The sequence below is a fragment of the Eutrigla gurnardus genome, assembly GCF_963514095.1.
Source record: "Eutrigla gurnardus genome assembly, chromosome: 3".
Lineage (NCBI taxonomy): Eukaryota > Metazoa > Chordata > Actinopteri > Perciformes > Triglidae > Eutrigla > Eutrigla gurnardus.
Window position 1 is genome coordinate 16,827,984 of NC_139917.1, and position 22,546 is coordinate 16,850,529.

At 43.8% G+C, this 22,546-nt stretch overlaps 1 protein-coding gene across 2 annotated transcripts in view; it reads right to left on the reverse strand.

The window, feature by feature from the left end:
- Nucleotides 1-17,285, reverse strand: part of add3a (adducin 3 (gamma) a) — an 81,180-nt gene extending 63,895 nt beyond the window's left edge. For both annotated transcript variants that reach the window (XM_084005014.1, XM_084005013.1), the window contains exons 1-2: nt 17,243-17,285; nt 7,105-7,142 (exon numbers count right to left, since the gene is read on the reverse strand). In XM_084005014.1, coding sequence (XP_083861140.1) covers nt 7,105-7,142; nt 17,243-17,270 — 66 coding nt within the window. In that variant the 5' untranslated portion in view covers nt 17,271-17,285. The remainder of the gene's footprint in view (nt 1-7,104; nt 7,143-17,242) is intronic.
- Between the last annotated feature and the right edge of the window lie 5,261 nt (nt 17,286-22,546).

Genomic DNA, 22,546 nt, shown 5'->3' on the forward strand with positions numbered 1-22,546 from the left:
CGGTTGTTTGTTAGCATCGTAATAAAGTAGCATATCTGCGACTTTTTCCCCGGAATATCGCCCCCCTCTCTCGGCTCCGTTTTTTTTTCATACAGTGGCCCTGATACGCCGTCGTACAGACGAGCAGTATATCTGCTACGAGCACGGAGGCCGCCGTTATTGTTGTTGTTACGAGACGTCGCGGGGGAAGAAGTCAGGCTCGAGGGTCGAGGGGCGGGCCGATGACGTCAGCGTATTCGTTTTCGCCGTCTACACGAAAACGAACACGAAACGGAGGGGTGCCGTTTTTTCTTTTCCACCCTGAGAGCTGGTTTCAAAAAAGTGCGTTTTCAGGCCGCGAAAACGCCGGATTCGTCTGGACGGAAGGGCGAAACGCACAAGACTTCTGCGTTTACGCACTGAGAACGTTTTCGTGTGGACAGGCCCTAAATTAGCATGTGAAAAGCTCACTCGCTGACTTCACGCAGTCCGTGCAAAGTTTAACTGGGGAGGCATCTTCACCTTCCTTCCCTCCATGTCACTCAAAACCAAGCACACAGGCTTCTAAGGACATCATTTCATTAGTGGGTTTTAAAGTGATCGTGGGAGGATTGATATAGATAATAATCATTTTCCAGAAATCCATTTCGAAGAACTTAAATGAGCTTCGGCCGAATTCAACGTCCCTCATGTAAAGAAAAACGGTTGGTGTGTAATTTATGGTCAGTTAGAGCAACAAACAAATCGCAAAGGAATTTTTAATTGCTGCTTCCTCGAAAAAAAAATACTTCCGTTTGGAGGGTAAAAGCTTGGCTTTCCTGCTTTAAAAAGAGGCAGACAATAATTATGGGAAGTAAAAATACATATAGGGCAAGAGAAGCAAGTGAGCCAGCTGAGCCTCAATCAATCACGATCAATTATTCAAGATGGGAGAGAGGGATTATGGGGAGACACTCCGGCCAAGCTACTGTATAGCCAGCTGTCAATCTCTAAGTGGCAGGGATTCCCTGCTTACTCCGCCTGTCTGTGCGGCGAGTGTGGTTTTGTGTTTGTCAAACTGCATCTAGGACGGGAGGATCAATCCCTCGCCAAGCCTGAAAGTCGTGAATCTCCCACACTGGAAACTATGTCGCTGCGGTGTGTTGAAGCTGCACTGGAACAAGCGGCATCCCCAGTTTTGTCGGGACAGCTAACCGCTCCTGTTTGCAGGAAAAATAAAATCTCAAACCTGCGTCGCCCTGCACCGTCATACGACTTTATAAGTTATTGATGGTCAGATGCTTCGTATAAAAACACCTCACACATGCATTTATTAAACAGGATGTGAAACCACGAGACCCAGCACCGCATCCACTCTCCCAGACTGTGCATACCTGTCCCAGAATAAACCTCACACTCTGGCCTCCCGCTGGATGCCTGGTCTAACATTAGCACTTATTTGAGTGAAGTGTGCGGGGGAGAGAGAGACAGTCTCCACGGGTTAAAAAGGGATGCACTAGTCTAGATTATTTATGAGCAGGATTGCTGGTTGTAACTTTCGACAATACCTCCTTTAAGGAGGAAGATGGAGCGGAGCAGCGCCCCTTTGCAGAGGATGTATGCCACTTTAGACGGTAATAAGCACTCATAGATGGGTAATTGTATGGCTGAAGCCGAGCAGGATGAGCTCTAAAGTCAGCATAAAGTTGTACATCTATGCTGGTGGGTAATTCTGTGTGTGTACATATGATCTGTGCATACCATGAGATGCATAAATCATCCAATCGTTGAGTGCTCGTCTGTCGTTATCCTTCCATTATAACGTCACTCAACCCAGCCATGCAGACTCAACAACCACAGCAAAGCGTGTTAACATGTATGAGTGCGATCCTGCTGCTGGATCTCACCGACACAACCTGCTGCTGAAGTTACATCAGCTATTGTATGATCAGCAAGAAAACTGACAGGCAAACATTTCATTTCCACAGTTTTGCTATTGGACATTTTCATGTTGACATTGCATCACTTCTAATTTGCATTGTTGGAGTTCTTTTTCAAGAATTGTGCACATTGCGCGTGTGTTGTATTTACGCAAAATCCAGTTCAAGTTAAGAGCCAGCAGCGGTAGAGAAAGTCCTGCACACAGAACTGCAGCATCGACAAGAATAAAACAATACAACAGTTGTCTTGTATTTGTCAGAATGTTTTCTTCTGAAAAAAGTTCAAAACATGCCTGGAACCAGATAGAGGCTAAAAAAACAAACTCCCACTCTGCATACAAAGTGAATAAACCCTCCCCGCCCACCGCAAACACGAGGGGATAGCAGAGCAGCGTAACTGCTGACGCAAGCTGAAATCCCCTGGGAAACCCAGAGGAGGTGAGGATTCACCTGCAGTGGCCTACTGGCCTGCATCCAGCGCTGGAAATATAGTATGTGACGTTAATGCAGGAAGATTGTTTGTTTCGAAATATGAGCCATAAGTTGTCTGACTCGCCATGTGTATCTGACTGTATGTTTATATCATTTATCAAACTCTCTAAACCCTATAATGTTTCTTATATCACAGCTCTACACGTTGACAATATATGACACATAAATACGTGTGTATATGTCATTCTTTGTAACAACTAAAGCATGCAGCTTTATTAATCACCTAGATTTATTTTTCACAGAATTGGGTGGACTCTAGTCCCGAGGCGACCTCCCCTCACAGCGTGGGGTGTTCAGACCTTTGCCCTGTTTGCAATGGAAGCAGGCGTTCTCTCTAATTCCCCATGTTGAATGTAACACCGTGTGACGGAGGTAAACACGGCGTTTCAGTTAATAAGTCTACGTCGTGTGATACGAGGTCAGGAGGAGCTCATTATGGTGAAAACCCACACAGGGACTTTCTGACAGCTAGAACATGTTTGTCTTTACAGATCATAGTTATTTCTGTAACTTGGATTAAAGCACTGCATATTAAACTGAGCAGTTGCAAAGAAAGAAACACAATAATGATGTCAGATTTAGCATAAAAGCACAAAGTGATCTAGTTACAACGGGCCAAAAGTAATCTCCCAGTGTGATCCAGAGGGAGCAGTTAAGACACGGAGAATATCTCACACATATCCGGGGGGGGGGGTGGGGGGGTTGGTGCGAGAGCCCCTTGTTGACAGGAGGCCCGGCTGTAAGTCTGCCCGACTCCAGAGGAGACAGCGAGGGAAAGACCCGGCCAAACACAGCTCGCTGCCAAGCATCGTTACTTACAACACCCACTCCACTCCACGGCACATTTCCACCGCCAGTTGCCAGATTCAGTAATCATGGTATTAGATACAAAATTAAATCTAATATAAATCTCCCCTGCAGAGCATGTGAAGATAATTTGGGACGAGCTATTGGAAAGAGAAGGGTTTGGATATTTGCAGTACTCTTTTGAGAACAAAATGACCGAAGAGTGTAACTATTTTTGAATCGCTGTGAATAATTATGTGTCCTGGCCGCTGTCGCCCTTAACAAGCACTCCCCGATTGCAGCTAACAAAATAAATCAGAATGATGCTTTGACGTTGGACTTGTTATGATAATAGATCATTAATCTCTCTATGATATATATGGACCTACTCACAAAGACGACAATTTATTTTTCATTACCTGCTGCAGGTGTGTAAGCACTTGGGCCAATCAGGAACAAGCTTTGTCATCCCTCCAACCTTCTTTTACCGCCAACACAAGGCCTGCAAAACACTTCCAGACAAACTAGTGCAGAGGCACGAAGAAGTGAATGCATATACTGTGTTTTATGTGAGATCTAAGGCAGTGCTTGCCCCATTATAAGTTAAAGTGCTACCAAAACTCCAGTTAGGTCAATGAAGCAGCACCACATCGTACCCACACTACTAATGCATGTATAGGATCTACACTGATAACGCTTCTGCCCACAAAGCACTTGGGCGACTCATCTAACGTGATAAAAAAGCTAAATGAATTGGGGATTGTCAGGCTCAACCCACACAACTATTCTGCTTGGACTCTTCCTTGAAGACTGACCTGCACACTGTCAGGTCATGTCAGACTTCAGAGCTGCTGAGCTGTAGCACTCCCATCTCCCCGTCCTCCCTTCCCTGCAAGTCCATTTTCTCCTCTGGTGTCATGAGGAGGCTCTAATGAATCAGCCTATTGAGCCGGGCAGAACTGTGCACAGACTCTGACACTGCCAAAGTGTGAGTGTGTGTGTGTGTGTGTGTGTGTGTGTGTGTGTGTGTGTGTGTGTGTGTGTGTGTGTGTGTGTGTGTGTGTGTTGCAGTCCAACTTTTTCTCAGCCTCCCCGAACACAAAGCGGTCATTTGTGGCCCATCAGCACTACAAAAGCCCCACAGGCCACCAGAGCTGAAAGTGAATGTGTGCATCTTTGACCATGTGTCGTAATACACTTTTCAGTCCCATATGCATTTCACCCGGATGCGCCTAATCATTACAAGACACCTCGTGTGGGCCAGGACCAGTCAAACGCAAACACAACCCCCGAACCCCATGCACACAGACAGGCGGCCATAAATCTGAAGATCTACGGATGCTGCTGCAACAAAACCAGAACTACAAGCAACCCCCCTATCAAATATGGCTGTAAAATACTAAACAGTGCACACGGAACCAAACTCCTCCTAGGTCTGCTGGACTGATGAATCACAGAGGAGACAGCTGTTTTTTATCAGGGAAACACCCACTCCGATTATAATTAAAACCGCTCGCCACTACAAATCATCGGGTGTCAGTCCTCGGAAGATTCATATCAATGCACGCGGTTATCACAAATCCATGCGATACCTCAATAAATTTGACACAAGGGACAAGATTATCAAGAATTAACTCGTAACAAGCTGTTATGCTGGAGGGTTGAACATCATTATGCCATTATCCTTGTCAGATGTGTCCAGCCTTTCCGGATTTACACCAAAGACTGTCTGTGAACATCCGAGAGCTGCACGACTTCTATTGTTTCCACCCTCTATGAAGCCCATCACTTTGGCTGCAGTCTTCTTATGTTTCTGTATTACGGCCTGTACCCAAAGGTTAAAACTGAACAGAATTCAAAACCTGCTTTGTGCTGAGATTCCCTCCAGTACTCCCTAAAATGATGCCGGCTTAGCACGAGCGTTGTCTTAGAGGCAAAGACTCGTCTGACTCCAGAAGAAGAGACTGTATACATACAGATCCTCAGCTGCACGCATCTTTAAAAGAAGTGCAGCTCTGGATGTGTCTGTGTGTGTGTGCAACTGCAGCTTGTATTGGCTTCAAAATCATAAAAAGGTCAGTATGTACTGCATGTATTCAAGCAATATTTCTGTGTTTTCACTTCCAGCAGTCAGGATCAGTGCCGACTATATTATCTCAGGTTATCTAAGGTTCCAGAGCTGATCAACATCACCAAGCATACAAGCCTGGAGGTTTGAAACCTGCTCCCGTCACTTTCTCGCTGCTACTGTTGCCTCTAAATGCCCCAAAGCTTCTGTAGAAACAGTATAATAAATAAAATAAATGATAGAGTAGAAGGGAAACAGGAACCAGTCAAACAGAATATCTGGAACTAAAGGCATCATCGACACCCCAATGTTTGCCTTCAATAGATGTGTTTATTTGAAACTGCTTAATTAACTATTTATATCATACATCCTTTATGCCTACTGAATCATTTTCATCCCACTTCATTAGAAACTAAATCGTTTTAATCCAAACTTGGACGGTGTTTGTCTGAGGACCCAAGGAAGCACAAAAGTGAGCTCTCGCGATCTAGGGGACATATTTATTAGTGCCGCGCTACGTACACACTGAGTAGTGTCTTGTGAGGGGACCCCTAATATTGCGTTACTCCACTGAACGGCATGCTGGGTACAGCCAGCTCTCCGTTGCTCATACATTACTGGACAGACAAAGAAATACAGACCAGAGAGCTTCGTACTTAGCAGGTGTAGCTAAAAGAAAGTGACACAAACCTGCCTCTGCGATGCCTTCAAATGAATGACAGGCTTAATTCAGCTCAAGGGTATGTAGTATTTCTACACTATGAAAGCTATGATATATAATTATGAAGCTAATTAAGGGATGGCATCAACAGCTGTGCCGTTTCTATTGTGGTGTCTTTCATTAAAGGAGAGTAAGGAGCTCAGCCAGACGGCTTAGCTGTCGTGTGCACTGTAAATGGCAAATGTGTCTGAACCACAAAGCCGTCAGCTCCGGTGGGAATGCTGTGGTGGAGTCATTGTTCATAATAACGCTGAATCAATCCAACATTACAGTCATTTCTAAAATCTGAACAAACTCAGCGGGTCAATTTAATAAATGTTGATGCCGATACATATAAACGGTGGATTAGAGCACGTAGATGCATGACTATGTGTAGGTGCTTAATGAAGCTAATGAGGAAATGTTTAGAAATCTTCATATTACTTAAAAAAACATCAGATTCCTGCAGATTCGTCTCCAGAATCTCACTATTATAATTAAAACATGCATGGCCTGCTTAAAAAATGGTCAAATTCCCCTCAAAATATCACAGAAAATCCACCAAAACAAACTCACATTAATGCCGCGCTTGAAGTACAAATAAAGTGTCTCTCATTCTCGCTCTTTCCATCAGCTGCTGGCAAAATAAAGGAGAGTCCGAATGGTTTGACAGCCTCAGAAACAAATACTGGGGGAAACAATAAATGACTTGACTCAATGAGCAAGCCATGCGACAAACGAGACCCTGGTTGGTTTTCCTGACCTCAAGTGGGCGAGAGAGAGAGGGAGAGAGAGAGAGAGAGAGATCACTATTTCCTTAACAGGATAAAATGTCTGGCCAGAAGCAGTTTGTAAGCTTACCACTGACCAGAGCTGGACCATTTATCCAAGGCTCTCCAAAAAGAGTTCACTATAATTCTCCATTTACCTTCTGTGTCCTCGGGAAAGCCAAAGATGAGGGCGGAGGCGTTTGGGCGTAAGACCAGAACTTCAGTTAACACTATATTTTTCATATTTTTTTGCTTCCCCCCCATTTTATTTCCCATCCACTCTTGAGTTTTATGCGCAAGATAATACACGAGACGGTGCTCTGCCGTTAATGAACGCAACAGGTGTTTCAAAAGCTGGAGCAGTGGTTGAAATGGTGCAGAAAGTCTTACCTCTCGAGGGACTGCTGGAGCAAACACAGTCTCGCCAACTAGGACAGAAACAGACACAAACACATTATTACTCTCTGCATACGAGTCTTCTGGGGTTTTTTACGGCTCTCTTCTATGTCTGTGCACTCTGAGCCATATAGTGTGTCTGTGGTGAAGAGATCTGTCACAACTACAGGCAGACACATCCATGTGCTTTAAATATTATTTGGTCTCTTTTTTTTTTAAGGTCTGGGTGCAAAAATAAAAATTAGCCAGGAATGAGTGAAATATAAACCTGTAATTAAAAGGAAGACGGCTCCCACAATAAAGCCTGATGCCTTTTCATTATCCCTGCAAACTATGCTTGCTCTGTAATTCAGCCTATGTGACATACTCACAAAGCCAAATCAAAAGGATGATCTTCAATTAGCGAACACCTGTAATATGTCTTTTCCATCATGGGGACAGATATGGATTCATGTTACATCCCCTGTCTGGGGGTTAGGGGTCTGAGGGAGGGGTCCAAATCACAAAACAGCCGCCCCCATTTTCACCACTGAGATGAATGAACAATGAACACAGCCTAAAGTCCCAGATCAGGTATCAGCAAGTACACAAGTCTCTGCACCGTTCCGATATGTCATCATATGTCACTTGCTACACAATCCATGCATCCTGCCTCCTCGCTACTGCACATGTGCAAACTGGTTTTACAGAACTGTGGTTGAACACTCGTGCATGGTATTTTTTTTTCCCCCAGACGAAGCTACATTGTGAAGCTAACTATTTATTAAGGCACTCGGAATTGGATGATATAGGATTTTATCGTGAAAAAAAAACCCACTCACAATGCATTTATTAAGTTATGGTGAATTTCCATTATTGGGATTATTGTTATATAAGTAACTTGAAAAAGCTAAATTGAAAAATAGGCCTCAATGTGCGTCTTCTCAGTCTCGGTGGTCAGCAGTTTCCGCTGTGGAGAGTGGCGGTGCCTCCGTACTGTGCTGGTTAACTGGTGTACTGGAGTACACGGAGCAGCAGGCGGCCTCAGGGACTCGGCTTGTGCCCTTGATAGTCATCCAATGTCATCTGTACAAACACCAACTGTGTCAACACCCAGGAGCACGACCCGCCATAGGAGAACGCCGGAGCTATTGATAGCATGTGAGGCGTGTTATTGCCCAGGGTGCATTCCATTATAATGATAATTGGCCAGTAGGAATGTGGGATGGGTCCAAAACAACACATTAAACAATATTCCAAAGACATATGGAAAATTATATCTTAAATGAGGAAGTTATTGAATGAAAATACTGAACTCAAATTATGTTGTATTTCGCAGAACGGTCGAAAGTATGTAACTGGAAGTGTCGGCTGCACCTGGGAGCTGTGCGAGAGGTTGCAGAGCATTTATATGTGAAAGGTCCCAGATGGCCGAGCGGTTGTGGAAAGTAGCACACGTTCTTGTCCAGGTTGGCTGAACCAGCAGGAACCAAAACCACCTGCTGAAGCTGGTGCTTTCCGTGTTAGTGGAGCTGGAAGAACTTAATTTTCCTTCAGGTGTGGAATGACAATGAGGATTGGAGAAGCACGAGGCCCGCTGACAGCAAGTACGGTCTGTTCCATCGCTCGGGTCATTTTTTTTCTACATTATTTTTGCTGCTATATATGAAAGGAAAAACTCACGTGGTTCTCATTTTCCATGTTCAATCTTTCTCATGCATTACAAACAGCTACAAACAAACCTCATCTCACATCAGAACTGTTCCGAAATGAACTGATTCACATTTGTATGGTCTCTGAATGACGAGGAATTAGAATTAGAACTAATAGAATGTTTCTCCAGTAAATCAACAACATGATAAGACACAATTTGACGGGAAAAAACACAGAATTTAGAGTATTTAACAGTATTTAGGGGAAAATAATATGGAATCTGGAAAAAATTCAAACTGATTTCATAGGACCCTAGTAAATTACCTACAGTCTTGGTCAGCCTGACACAGTTTCATAATGCACTGAATATATTTTTACACTTCCCAAAGGGTGTGTGGGCTGCCTGGGGATTCAACCTAGTGGGTCAGAGTCTCCTTGCTGTGGGAGGATCCTCTCTCTGCTGGCTTGTGCATTTCCTCAGTATGTGCTGCAACTTCACAGCACTTAGAATGTAGCCTACGTTGCAGGAAAAAAAGAATATTGCAATGCCAATGTTTTCCAATATTGTGCAGCCGTGATAAAACAGACCAACCAATTAGAGTGACTAGTGGTGCATCAGGGACATGACCCCTCACCATCTTCCCACTGAGCACCACGACCATTAATTCTTAATTATTTGCAACCTTTGACACATTTATAGTGAACTAAAATGTAAGCACCTGCTCCCAATGGACACATTTTACGAAATACACTTGAAAAATGTACTAAAGTACAAAATGTACTCCCCCACCATCCACACATCAACCACCACTTTAAAGTAGATATGTTCTCTCATCCTTAGTGTTTATTTCACACTAACCATTAAACCACTGAGAACACACCGTGTTGTCGCAGCCTGGACATTGGCCTCACAACCGGCTTCAAGCCGCACAGTCAGCAGCGTTAATAACCTGTGCCGGTGCAAGTTGAACAACGCTTCACATCATGAACTAAGCCGGGCCCTGCATGACATACTAATTATTTTATCTTTGGGCGAGATGCAGAGAGACAAGAAAAACCAGCACAGTTATATAACATCCTTTTCTGCTGACCGCTGTGGTGGCCTCAGTGATTTGTCAGATGTGACTGTCCAGTAACACAGCATGGCCCTTCAGCCTAATTATATAAAATCCAGACAAATTAAAATTATTGTTTTATTGCGTTAGCCATGTTTAATAAGTGGCTTGAAATGTGATCTCAGCTTTAAAAAGCATGTTATAAAGAAAAAAAAGAGATGAGAATGGACTTGCTTTTCATTTTGTTAGTTTTGCCACAATTACACAACAATCCCAACATCTGATGAATCTGATGTGATCTGATTTGGAGAGACAACGGGAGTCCCGTCTCTTTCTGATGGCAGTTCATGGTGGTTTCAGACTTAATTCGGAGGTACAGGGGGAATTAAATGTGAGCCTTTGACTGCTACTGCGCTCACTTGTGTGACTTTGAAATGTAATGAGGATAAGCAAGTGAGATGGGGAAGCAGACAGAGAGAGGCTGAGCACAGCAGAGGTCAAGTTCTGAACTGACTGGCAAACTATTTTATTGAGCCTACAGCAAAAGCAGGTGCATGCTAGAATGTGTTTATATCAGTGGCAGAACAGATAAGGTCATCTGTCAGTCTTGCGTTTATTCAGAGGGAAACTAGGCAGATGATATTTTGTAAAATGCCATTCAGGTGTGAAAATCAACCCATTTATCAAAGTAATCACACATGGAAATGACAGTATCCTCCCAAGATAGCGAAATGAGGCCAAATCTGCAGCAAACAATTTAATTGCTGCCCCAGCTAGCAGGACGGAAGTCAGATCTAGGGTTTATGCTTCTTACATGACGAGTGACTTATTTCTAATTAACTTATGAGCACATCAACACAGGACTTAAAGTGGTGCTTTTAGGTGATTCTCAGTTTTTTATAATCTGTCAATTAAATCAACGTATTTATTACTTGGTCAAATCATTCTCCAAGTCAATCGGTTTGAATATCAGCAAATAGTAATCATTTAACATCGGATTCACTCAAAAATTATCTCTTCCAGGGCTGAGACTTCCTGATCTCGGCCACTTATTTATATTCAAACGTAGCTATGAATTGGATGTAACCTTGCTGCCTTGCTAAAGAGCAGATGGCAAAAAAAGAAAGCAGCATTTCCACCTGGTAGCAGCAGTTTTTCAGATGGTGTGAATTAGTGCTGCTGTTCACTCCAAAAGCCCCCTAATCTGACTACTGTTGACTCTGCTTTATAGGGCTGGGTGTGTGTGTGTGTGTGTGTGTGTGTGTGTGTGTGTGTGTGTGTGTGTGTGTGTGTGTGTGTCGCACACACCTGATGCTACTGTGCCCATACTCACGTCTACTTTTTGTCATATCATTTTTATTGCGCACTTCTCACTCCGTTCTGCTCTCTCCATATATCAGGTTCTCTGGGAAATTCAAATTCATGCGCTGCAGCGCCAGCGTTTTTGCTCTTCTCCTCATAAGCCATATGGACATAAAACAATGTGAAGAGCATCTGGACAAGCCGACGCACGTCACACACGGAGAGGAGGAGAGGGGGAGTCAGACTGAGGGTACTGTAATTTATCAATACAATGTTAACATCCTCGTTTTAAAATAATAAGTGAGCTGTTCTTTTATTCATGAAGAAATATTATTGCTGAAACACAATTTTAATGTTTTGCCGTGTCTGCTGTTTTGTTTTGCAAAATATGAATTCACAAACATTTCCAGAAGAATTAAATCAGACACAAAGCCACTTTCCAGATATATTTCCACTGTATATCAGTCAGACATACTAAATGTACAGCTTTGGAGAGTTTTGTCTTGCAGATGGAAAATGCCAGCCCAACATATTTAATGTTAAAAGAAGGTAGGAGGTAAAGTGTAAATATGGAAAATGTAGAAACCTTAAATAATAAAAACATATAGTTTCCTGAGCTCAATAGTCAACCGAGCGTTGGCAAGTACTGAATTTGAAGTAGCAGATATAAAAACCATGTAGGCTTACTCATATACTGATGATGTGAAAGGAGTCCATCGCATAATTCTAGGGTTTCTGGTGTTTAAAAAAAATTATAATTTGGTTGGAAATACAGTATATACACACTCAAAAATATAGATCCTCGAGTCCAGCAGGAACCTGTCCTTCCTAAATGAAAATCCAATTTGGATGAGCAGAGAAACAATTTGTTTGGAGGAAAACCTCCCCACCACCACGGTGCAGATCACTGGAGTCATGCAGAAACACAATACTTGAACCAAAGGGTCACTTAAGATAAAACTATGACTGCATCATGATTATCCAGTCCATTTATTTACATTCACAATCATTCAGCAGTTCTGTGTACGAGGAAAATGTTTCATATTCCGGTGGGATGACGCAATCTCGTTCTCTCCCCCTGAGGTCGATCAGTGCTGGCAGCCCGCCGCCCTCTACAAAGCCTGTCTGAGGACGCCACCCAGACAGCTGTATTAACAGGAAGAAAGCCTCGCTGAAGGATGAGTTCAGGCAGAGTACGTGACATGACTGGTCTGGAAACAGCCCCATTAAACACTCACTTTTGTTTTATTAATCATAACAACTTGAAAATGCGATACGCTATTAATCCAAGCAGGCAAACACTCCTCCTCGGCGAGGTTAGGAGTCACGTTCGGTCGTACAGCGGCGCCTCTGCAGCCGATACACAATCAGAGCTTTGCTCAAAGGCACTTCTACTGGATCAATGATGATGTGACGTGCAAAAAAACGCCTACTAATCAGACACATGCTTTGTAAAGGTTCCTGCGACTACTGATTGTTTAACCTCTTTTATTTCATATAAAGTCAGAAACTTAGGAAGTGTGAGAGAGGAACGGTCACACTTCGTAAATGATTTGCCTTCTTGCACAAAGTTAGATGAGAAGTTCTGTCGTGTCACCTGATTCCGTCAGTCATCACCTGAAGAAAGCATACAAATATTTGTTTATTCCCACAGGCCAAGAAGTTTAGATGCATTTGTGATTTCCCTCTGCTGCTGGTGGCGAAATCATCCGGGGGCTACATTTATCGCTCTAAGGCACATCTGGTACTCTAGACCAGCTCCACAACTTGTTATGAAGGATCCGTCTCTATAGTTCATGCTGGGGAAATTTTGGACTTGAAAAACACACACACACACACGCACACGCACACGCACACGCACACGCACACGCACACACACACACAAGCCTATTTGTCATAATTTCCCCTTGTTGTCGGGTCTCAGAGGACATTAAACACATTTTTCCGGAACAGCGGAATCAGACTCAAACTGATGACATCATCTTAAGGACACACCACCACAGTCCCTTTGACCACAAGATGGATGACATCATTCATCCATGTTCTAAATAACTGGTGCAGGCCCATGAAGTACACAAAAACACGGTATGTTGGGATATGACATGGCCTCATGCCCAAAGCGTATCAGTGACCGTCCTGTAAGGACAGAACAAAAGATGGTCCTATCTAGTGATTTCCTCTGCTGAGGTAAAGGAAATACAGCCTTCCCACACTTCCCATCCTGCTACACGAGTGCGAGGCATGTGACACGACAGCGTGCACATCTGACGGGGTATCTCTCCCCGTCTCGACCAGATACATCCTCAGTGGAAAGTCCGTGAGTTTGTGCGTGGGCAGCGATCCATCAGGAGGGGGAACTGATAGGGTGGAACGTGTATTTGTCATGAGAATCTGTTTTTAAATGCTTCAAATGAAAAACAAGCCAACATATTCATTATATTTGATGAAATATAGAAGCACCCACATGCAGAAAGATGAATGATAATACATATTTTTAATGCGTTAATCCATGTCTGGCACGTTTTTCATCGTAAAATTTGGTCCGCCCATTTGAATGGTCTGATCTATTGCTTAATGTTGTTAGGGTGGGTCTTTCCTTCAAAGGAAGCGTTGTCATCTGAATGCACAGGATGTAATGCAACATCGCTCCTTGAGTAACTGTGACAACTAGGGAACACTGGGTGTCACAGGGTGCAATCTACTATCAGACGGAGATGCTCGGTGCTGTACCTGCGCGGCAGCACACTGATAAATTAATGAGTATGCTGTGTGTTGCTTTAGAGAGTTCTTTTCATCTTTTTGACAATACATTCTGGAGGAACGATGAAGCAAAAGTGAAATATTGGATCTTAAAAACTAAAAAGCACCAAAAGACTAACCCCCAATATTGGTTTAGTATTAACCTGTTTTAACACACATGAACACTTTTATGATCTGTACATACTGAAAGCACACACAGGCTGTGATGCCGAAGGGGGGTTACACAGCAGGATGCTACACCCAAGAAGTCGGTTATGACATGTGTCGGCCCTTGTCAGAGTCAAATTTTAGGAGTTTATGATGTCCTTTTTACTTAAGAGTCCATTTTAAGATTCTTTTATTTGTTTTTAAGTCTTTAAATGGTCTCGCTCCCCCTTACCTCTCTGAGCTCCTTCAACCCTACGCTCCTGCTCGGTGCCTCATGTCATCAGCAGCATTTTCAGTCATAAATCATCTCAATAGCGGGGGGAGATCCGAGTTGAACACTGAGCGATAATAAAAGTGATGGCCTATCGATTAAAGGGGCCATTATGAAAAACAGGTTTTCTCTGGTCTCTACACCTATAAACTGGTCCTCCCTGAGCCAGTCAACTCCCAGGATGAGGAAAACAAGCAATTTCTGCATGGTCTCTGCAGCCCACCCACTGGTACAACGGCACTCCTACAGGCTGTTCAGATTCAGCTCCTTTTGTTACGTAACGAAAGGAGTCATTTGCATAGGCCGAACGCATCTGCACGATCATAGGAGATATCTGAAAGGTGGCGTTTCGCAACACAGCGGGGAGAGCCAGCTCGACAGCGCGGACGGAGAGCGTGGACTGACAGCGCTCCGGAGAGTGCAGCCCGACTTCCCGGTCATGGCGCTGGGTGATCCGGCTGGTGCTCCGTGAATAAATCCTGGTGCGGGTGAAGCTGGAGACAATCCTCCCTCTGTCTCACACGCTCTGGTGCGTCTTCACTGCTGCCTCCGGTCGGACGGGACCAGGGGGCGCGTGTCTGACAGAGCTCCGTGCACGACGGTCCGGGTCTGGTCTCTTGCGTTTCATTTTTACGGCTACGGCTTCTATGTGTGTGCTAACCACTTCGCATCGGACTGCTTCAGTAATGAGGGTCAGTACAAAGCTGGCTTTGCCTCGACACTGACCCTCGTAAAAGGATCTGTCCCAACCATACGGGACCAGCAGCTTCACCTGAGCCACATAGGCGAGCCATAGTGATACATCCACGTAAACATTGGCGCACGCTGCCGCTAGCTCAGGCATCGTCTCTGTCGCTGAAAAACAGTATAATATGGGATCTTTAAAGCCTACGTGATGTCAACATTGCGCACCCGTGCATGTGTGCGTGCAAGTGCGCATGCATGAACTGTACCGTACTCAAATCCACTTCATACCCACACCAAGACCTGGATTCAGCAGCCGGCCAAACTCAGTGCTGCCAACAGTGACTTGTCACTTGTGTGCATGCGTGTGTGTGTGTGTGTCCAAAACAGGAACCGAGGCATGGGTGTGCCTGCTAAAACAGGGGCAGATGATGTGGTAAATGTAGATGTTTGGTCAGAGAGGCAATAAAGCATGCTTCCTGCACACACAAGGCCAACAAGAGTTCATATAAGCACATAAACAAACACGCTAGGGCGAGTCGATATGGCCAGAATCTATCCCAAAATGGGTGGGGGCTAATGCTCGGCCACAGCCTGCACATTTCATTACTTTGTATTTCTAGTAGTAGTAGTAGTAGTTGTAGATTGTATAAATGTAATTTGTGGTCGTGTGCAATCCAATCCAATCCGACTCCAGTAAACATCTGCCCGTCGCGGCTCGCTGACCTGCCTTCCCAAGACATTTACTGAACCAAAATAGATTCATGTCGGCTCCATATGCAGAAAACAGTGTCTGTATGCCTATGTATTGATTAGTTGATTTTATTCCGTGTCCACTGTAGTGTGTGAAGGGAATCTACCTGCAGTGAAAAAGGCACGCTCACAGACACACTGCTAGACCGCCACATTAACATCGGGCTCTATGATTCGCACGATGCAGAAAACACGGACGGAATCGCGGAATCTGACAATGAAAATAGAATCAACTGTAAATCTGGATATAATTTATAAAAATCAATGTTTTTTTGGGGGAGTTTAGCTCAGGAGGTAGAGCTGATGGCTGGCAACCGCAAGATTGCCGGTTTGATCCCCAGCTCCTCCTAGCTGAGTGCCCAGTGTCCCTGAGCAAGACACCTCACCCTAATTGCTCCTGAAGAATTGGCTGTCGCCCTGTGTGGTTGACTCTGCCGATGATGGGTGAATGTCAGTCATTGTTGTAAAGCACTTTGGACAAAAGCGCTATATAAATGAGGCCATTTACCATTTTTCTAACATTATAAGTGTTTGTCATCACACCTAAGCTGAAAGAAAAGAAGAAAACAAAACACCTTGTCGAGAGTCTCTACTGTGTTTTAGTGTAATTAACGGGCACACCGCTTCATCCATCCTGAAAGTGAAACTTAGAGCCTGTCCACACGAAAATGTTTTCAGTGCGTAAACGCAGAAGTCTTCGTCTGCGTTTCGCCTGGCCATCCATACGGATCCGGCATTTTCGCTGCCTGAAAACGCACTTTTTTGAAACCAGCTCTCAGGGTGGAAAAGAAAAAAACGCCTATGAAGGACTCCTCCATAAATTATTGCACATACACTTACATATTTATGCACGTATTATGGTCTTAGAATGGAACTAGAATTAGAACTATTAGAATGTTTCTTCAGTAAATTTCTGAATTTTGATTCATCAACCACATGATTAGACACCATTTGATGGGAACATTTTTTTAATAGAAATGTAAAACACAAAATTCAGGCAAATTAAAACGGAAAACACAGAATTTTGAAAAATTAAAATGGAAGACACGGAATTTGGGAAAAATTTAATGGAATCTGGAAAAAATTCAAACGGATTTCATAGGGCCCTACATTAACAGAGATGCATGGGGGGAGCATAAACCATCTTTGAAAACATTGAAAATGCACCCTTACACCCCTACTAAGCACAAACACAAACACACACAAACAAACACACACACACACACACTGAAAGCACACACCGACTAACAGACTGCTTGTGATGCCCAGGGGGGTTGTTTTTGAGTCAATTCCAGCCGAAGAGCAGCCCACCCCATACTTCCACCGAAAAATCAAATGTCTCCATCTGGTGGACAAATCATGGTACTGCACTCAACATAAATGCATTTGAAATTACAGTTTTGAGTTGGTCAAATAGAACTAGATGTGTTATGGATTTCTTTGAATGTACGAAGCTCTGAATGATTAAGCTTTCAAACAAAAGCCCCAAAACTTGTTTTTAGATGGAAATAATAATTCAATGAGTTACCTGAAACAATAGCAGAATCAAATAGCATAGATGGTACCAACGTGTCCAACTTGAAGATTCTGTCTGAAGATGCCCCAACTCAAACCGCTCCGTTCCTCTGCTTCACGTTATGAGCCTCCTCCGTCACAGTTAGTGTTGGATGTTCGATTTGTTATTTAAAGTCTCCAAAATGAATCGGCTGGTTCTCGATCAACTGAGAAGATAACTGGTACTGCATTGTATTTAATCACCAGAACGCTGTTCACCAGCACGGTATTGTAAGAAGTCAACATCCAGTGAATGTCCCATTAGAAATACACATTCTAAACCAGTGCGACTCATTACATAGAAGGTCAGTTACAGAGTGTGATATATCTGTCTCTCAGAATGAACAAAGCACGTCGGCTGAGCTGAATGTCACTGCAGGAGTCAGGGCTGAAACTGTGTTTTGTGTGTGTGTGTGTGTGTGTGTGTGTGTGTGTGTGTGTGTGTGTGTGTGTGTGTATACATATAGAAGAGTTATGTGGCTCAGCAGGACTTTTATAGCATGGTAATAAAAAAGAGCAGAGAAACATGGCTCAATAGAGAGAAGAAAAGAAAGACCAGGCAGTAGCATGGATTTAGATATGGTACGCACACACACACACACACACACACACACACACACACACACACACACACACACACACACACACACACACACACACACACACACACACACACACACACACACACACACACACACACACACACACACACACACACACACACACAGTTTGAGCTTTGCATCACACTCAGAAATAGTGACAGTGCATCCTTTCCAGATCCCCATTCCCCACACAGCGAAGGGATCAACACTTGTAATGAAAGCATCCACAGAAGCGTCACACACACACACACACACACACACACACACACACACACACACACACACACACACACACACACACACACACACACACACACACACACACACACACACACACACACACACACACACACACACACACAGCTATAAATGAACCTCACATGGCTTCACACTAGCCCTAATAGCTGTACTACACTGTACATGCTCGTTTATTTTTTCGTTGCCAGTAAATATGCAAAGTGACAGTCAGTTAATTGAGAAGATCAAGTGACCTGGAAGATTTCTAATCTCATCTCCATATTAATGCAGACCCTCGGGGCACAGTGATGGGGGAGGTGCCCACCACTTCCACAGTGGCTGCATGCTCACTCTCATGAGCGGCTCAGGCAAAACAGTGAAGCAAGTTAGTGCCATTCTCCGCTCACAACGGCAGCATTTCATCCTCAAACTGACAATTAAGCTTGAAGATTTAATAAGGATTCAAGACGTCACGGCTCTAGCATCACAAGGACATCATTGATGGATTGTTCTGGTCTGATTATTAGATAACCATCTGATGTTAAAAGAGCAGATTGCTGGCATGTACACATTTTCAGCTCCCATCTGCACAAGTTCATAAACTCAATAACTGGATGATGACGGTGTTGCATCAAATAACATATGAAGCCTTTCATTCAGTGATTCAAGGATAAGTGTTACATGACAAAAATGTGGTTGGAGCCCATTTGCTACACAAAAAAACATGACAAAACAAAGCAAAAACAGAAGATTCCAGTTTTTAAATTTGCATCTGATGATTAAAAGTGCAATCGTTCTAGCAGTGCAGTCGACATTCCCATGTCAGCCAAGAACTTTCATGATCGCAAATGTTTGACCCTCGGAGAGACACTTTAATAAGGTGATGACTGGGGGGATCAAAAGAGCCGTTGTCTGCCTCAAAAGCTCATTTGGCCCAAAACTTGGCACCTCTCCTTATCCCATGGTCAGAGGCTGACCCCGTTGCCACGGTTACTCCACTCTAATATCCATGCAAACGCCTTCTCGCTGTGCCGGGAAGACCCACTGCTGACCGGGCCTGACGCTAAGCCAAGGACTGCCCCCTCACACACAAACAGACAAAGGCCTGTGTAAACACAAACAAAGTAAAAATAAACACATATGCATAACAACACACATGCAAAAGCATGCACATCCACAGTGATGATGCACATATGGACGTAGACACTGCGCCAAGCTGGCCAGACGTCAGCTGTACTCCCCGTCAGGCCGGATGCTTTCAGTAATTCATCCACCCTCAAGAGTATAATAAGGTTATTCTAACCCCACCACGCTGGGACTTCTGGCATCCAAACAATTGTGCAATCCAAACACTCGGCCCACACGTGTATCACATCAAATAGCACCGCCCTGAATGTGGATGGACGACGCACAACAGTATGAAACAAGAGACTGTTCAGCTTTCGTCTGACCACTTCGGAGCACCCAAAATCAAATGTTGAAGTTGCAGATCAGCAGCGCAGCTCGATGCAACTTTATCAACATCACCCATGTCGTGTCAGCATCAGCACCCTGACCAGAACTGATGTATTTCCAACAAAACAAACAAGCATGTAATTATAAACAGAAACCATGCAAATTCATCTTATTTGGTGCGTTTGCTGGTCTACTTTTTTTTCTTCCCCTAGGTATTTTTAAAAGGACCGGTCACGTAAGCTTTTAAAATGGCAAATTGTTTTTGCAGCAAAATCAATTTATTCCCATGGAATCACTCACAGGGGCAGAATAAATCTGCACTCAATTCAACTTGAATGCACCATTGACCAACAGCCCTTTCGACAGCGTTGACCTGATGGAAGAGTGAGTCATAGAGTTTTAGTTACTCAATTAATCTGATAGTGTATAATCTGGGGCAGGAGTTCATGGTAAAAATACATCCTTCGAATACAATATGCAAACGTCTGTTTGTTAGCTGCCAAGCAGTTGAGAAGCTCATTAGCTTAGAGAGCTTTTATTGCTCTATGATGAAACTCTGTATTGAAAGGAATGATTGAATGACAATCTTGAGAACAAAATGCCAGGCGGGAGTAAACGGCATACTTGAAAGAAAATGGAAAGAACCTTGGAGATCGACTGTGACTGACTAGCACTCAAATATTCTCACTCTCTTGTTCACACTTAAAGTTAAGGTTTCGTCAGGCAGGAAAGAACCTGATCATTTATGCTGCGTTCCGTCTTCATTTACATGTTCCCAGTGAAATAAATACTGATGGTTACACCTCTGTAGAAATCGCACAGGTATTACCTTTATTGTGATGCCAAGATTATTCAATTAGACCTTGTAGTTGCAGAGATTATTTTCCAGAATAGGCCTGAGCCAGAGGGCTTCGGGCTACATGAGAGTCGCATCAATCTTTTCATCTAACTTTTGGTAGGAAATCAAATGAGCATATTTCCCTAATTGCCAACCTACTTCCTTCAAAGCACTGTATGGTTTGGTTGTGTAATAATATGGTCAATAAAATGTGACCCCTGTTATGTTATTCATTTGGATTCATTGGGCATAGCGGAAACGTGCACACGAGCTGAAAATGCTCCGCCATGGTGTATAATCCTGTCCAACTCAGCAGGCCTCAGCTCAGTCTGACCAAACCCAGACCTCCACTTCACAACGAGCCAAACGAATGACAGACGAAGTCAAAAACCCAGAGAGAGACAAAAAATCCAAGATAATAAAATGAAGGCCCAGTTGCACACAAACACACACACACCCCTCTAACAAAAGGAAAAAAACATTGGAGTCCAAGACTCAATCAATTTGCAGTGTAGAGGGAGAGTGGAGCCACATGTTTTTCATAAGTCCTCTAGCAGAGCAGGGTGAGGTAATGATGAAGTCATCTCTGTCTCTGGACAGGTTCAAATTCATTTGGGCTGTGTGCGTTTGAAATGGCTTAAGGCTCACCAACACACACACACACACGTTCTTAATTATGTGGGATGCTGCAGCGTAAAAATACAGGACAAAAACATTAACTGGAGTTTGCAGTGTGTGTGTACTGAGACCAGAAAATAACCGAAGGGGTTGCCGCATGTGTGCACCTCGTCTTCTTCCGCACACCTGCCATCCCTCGAGAAAAACTACATTCAAATGTTTTCTTCCACCTCGTTCTTCAGTCCCGGTCTCCCCAAAAACATTCCCATGCAATCAAGACTTACTATGGACACGCCTCATTAACGGTCCCCGCAGACTGCACCCGCTCGACCCGGTCACGGCCACTCGGCCGATAATCTATGAGGCTGTCCGTCCGTTTCCCCGGCGCGGTGGACACCGTGCTTCCTGTCTCAGCATGGATCTCAAGATTAGCTGAGCTGCCTCGGGTTATTATAAAACCCATTTGTTAGGGTTGGGAAAATAAACAACAGAGAGCAGCTCAGGCTGCTGTTGTTGAGAAACATGATTCCCCTCCGCTCGGCACTATCTAAATGTTGTTCTACACTATAGACATGTGTAATACTCTCATCGGCTCAGCTGCATGTACTCATCGCTGCTCTGAATACACAACCCATGTCCAAGCAACAACGCAAATAACAAATAACAACACAGTGCGTTTTAATCACTAGCTTCACAAACACCATCTTCAGCGAGCGGCTGATTCTGGCACTGGATTTAAAGGGAGCCATGTGTGCTCGAGGATAGTGCTTTAATATAATTTAAATAGAGAAAATGGAGAAAAGTGCAATTAAATGGCCTACATGAATCCGATGGACCTGTAATGTGTAGATTGAAGCAGTTTAAAGAAGACTTGATTCTCAATATGTTTTCACATTTAAAACGACTTCCTTTTCAAGCTTCAGGAAAAGGCAACATGCCTCTTCTTTACTCAAATTAGACCTCACCGACTCGCCTCCCTTGTGTCTCAAGCAACTACAACGAAAAACTGGAAAATATAATTCACATCAAAGAGGATGTGAGGAGGTGGAGGGAAAAAATATGGAGCATGTTTGCATTTTCTATCTATTCCGTCATTGGCTCTGGGTTAAAAAGCTCACTTGTAGAAAGTCTCTGAAGGATTTTGAAAAGGGGGGGCCCCCCTCTATCCGAGCAAATCAGAGAACGGGGGGAATACCGTTTTAGATTTCAGGTCCATATGGTGAACATTCACAGCTTTTCAGAGGGCTCTGTGGAGCAAAATAAAGAATGGAGGGGAAAAAAGAAACAAAGTAAAAAAAAAGCACAGCCCTTTTGGAGACAATTATCATATTTGTCTGGGTCTTTTTTGAGTTCAGAGTCAGAGGTGATCGTGGGTATTAACATGTGATTTAAAGGGGGAGAGAGGGGCGAGGGATGGTAGAGGGGGTGCTGTCTGTCAGACTTTTGATCTGCAGAGCCCGGGGCCATGACAAGGCAAGAGTCGGGAAGGAAAAGATTAAATAAATGTGAAAAGGCGGGAACCTGAGAG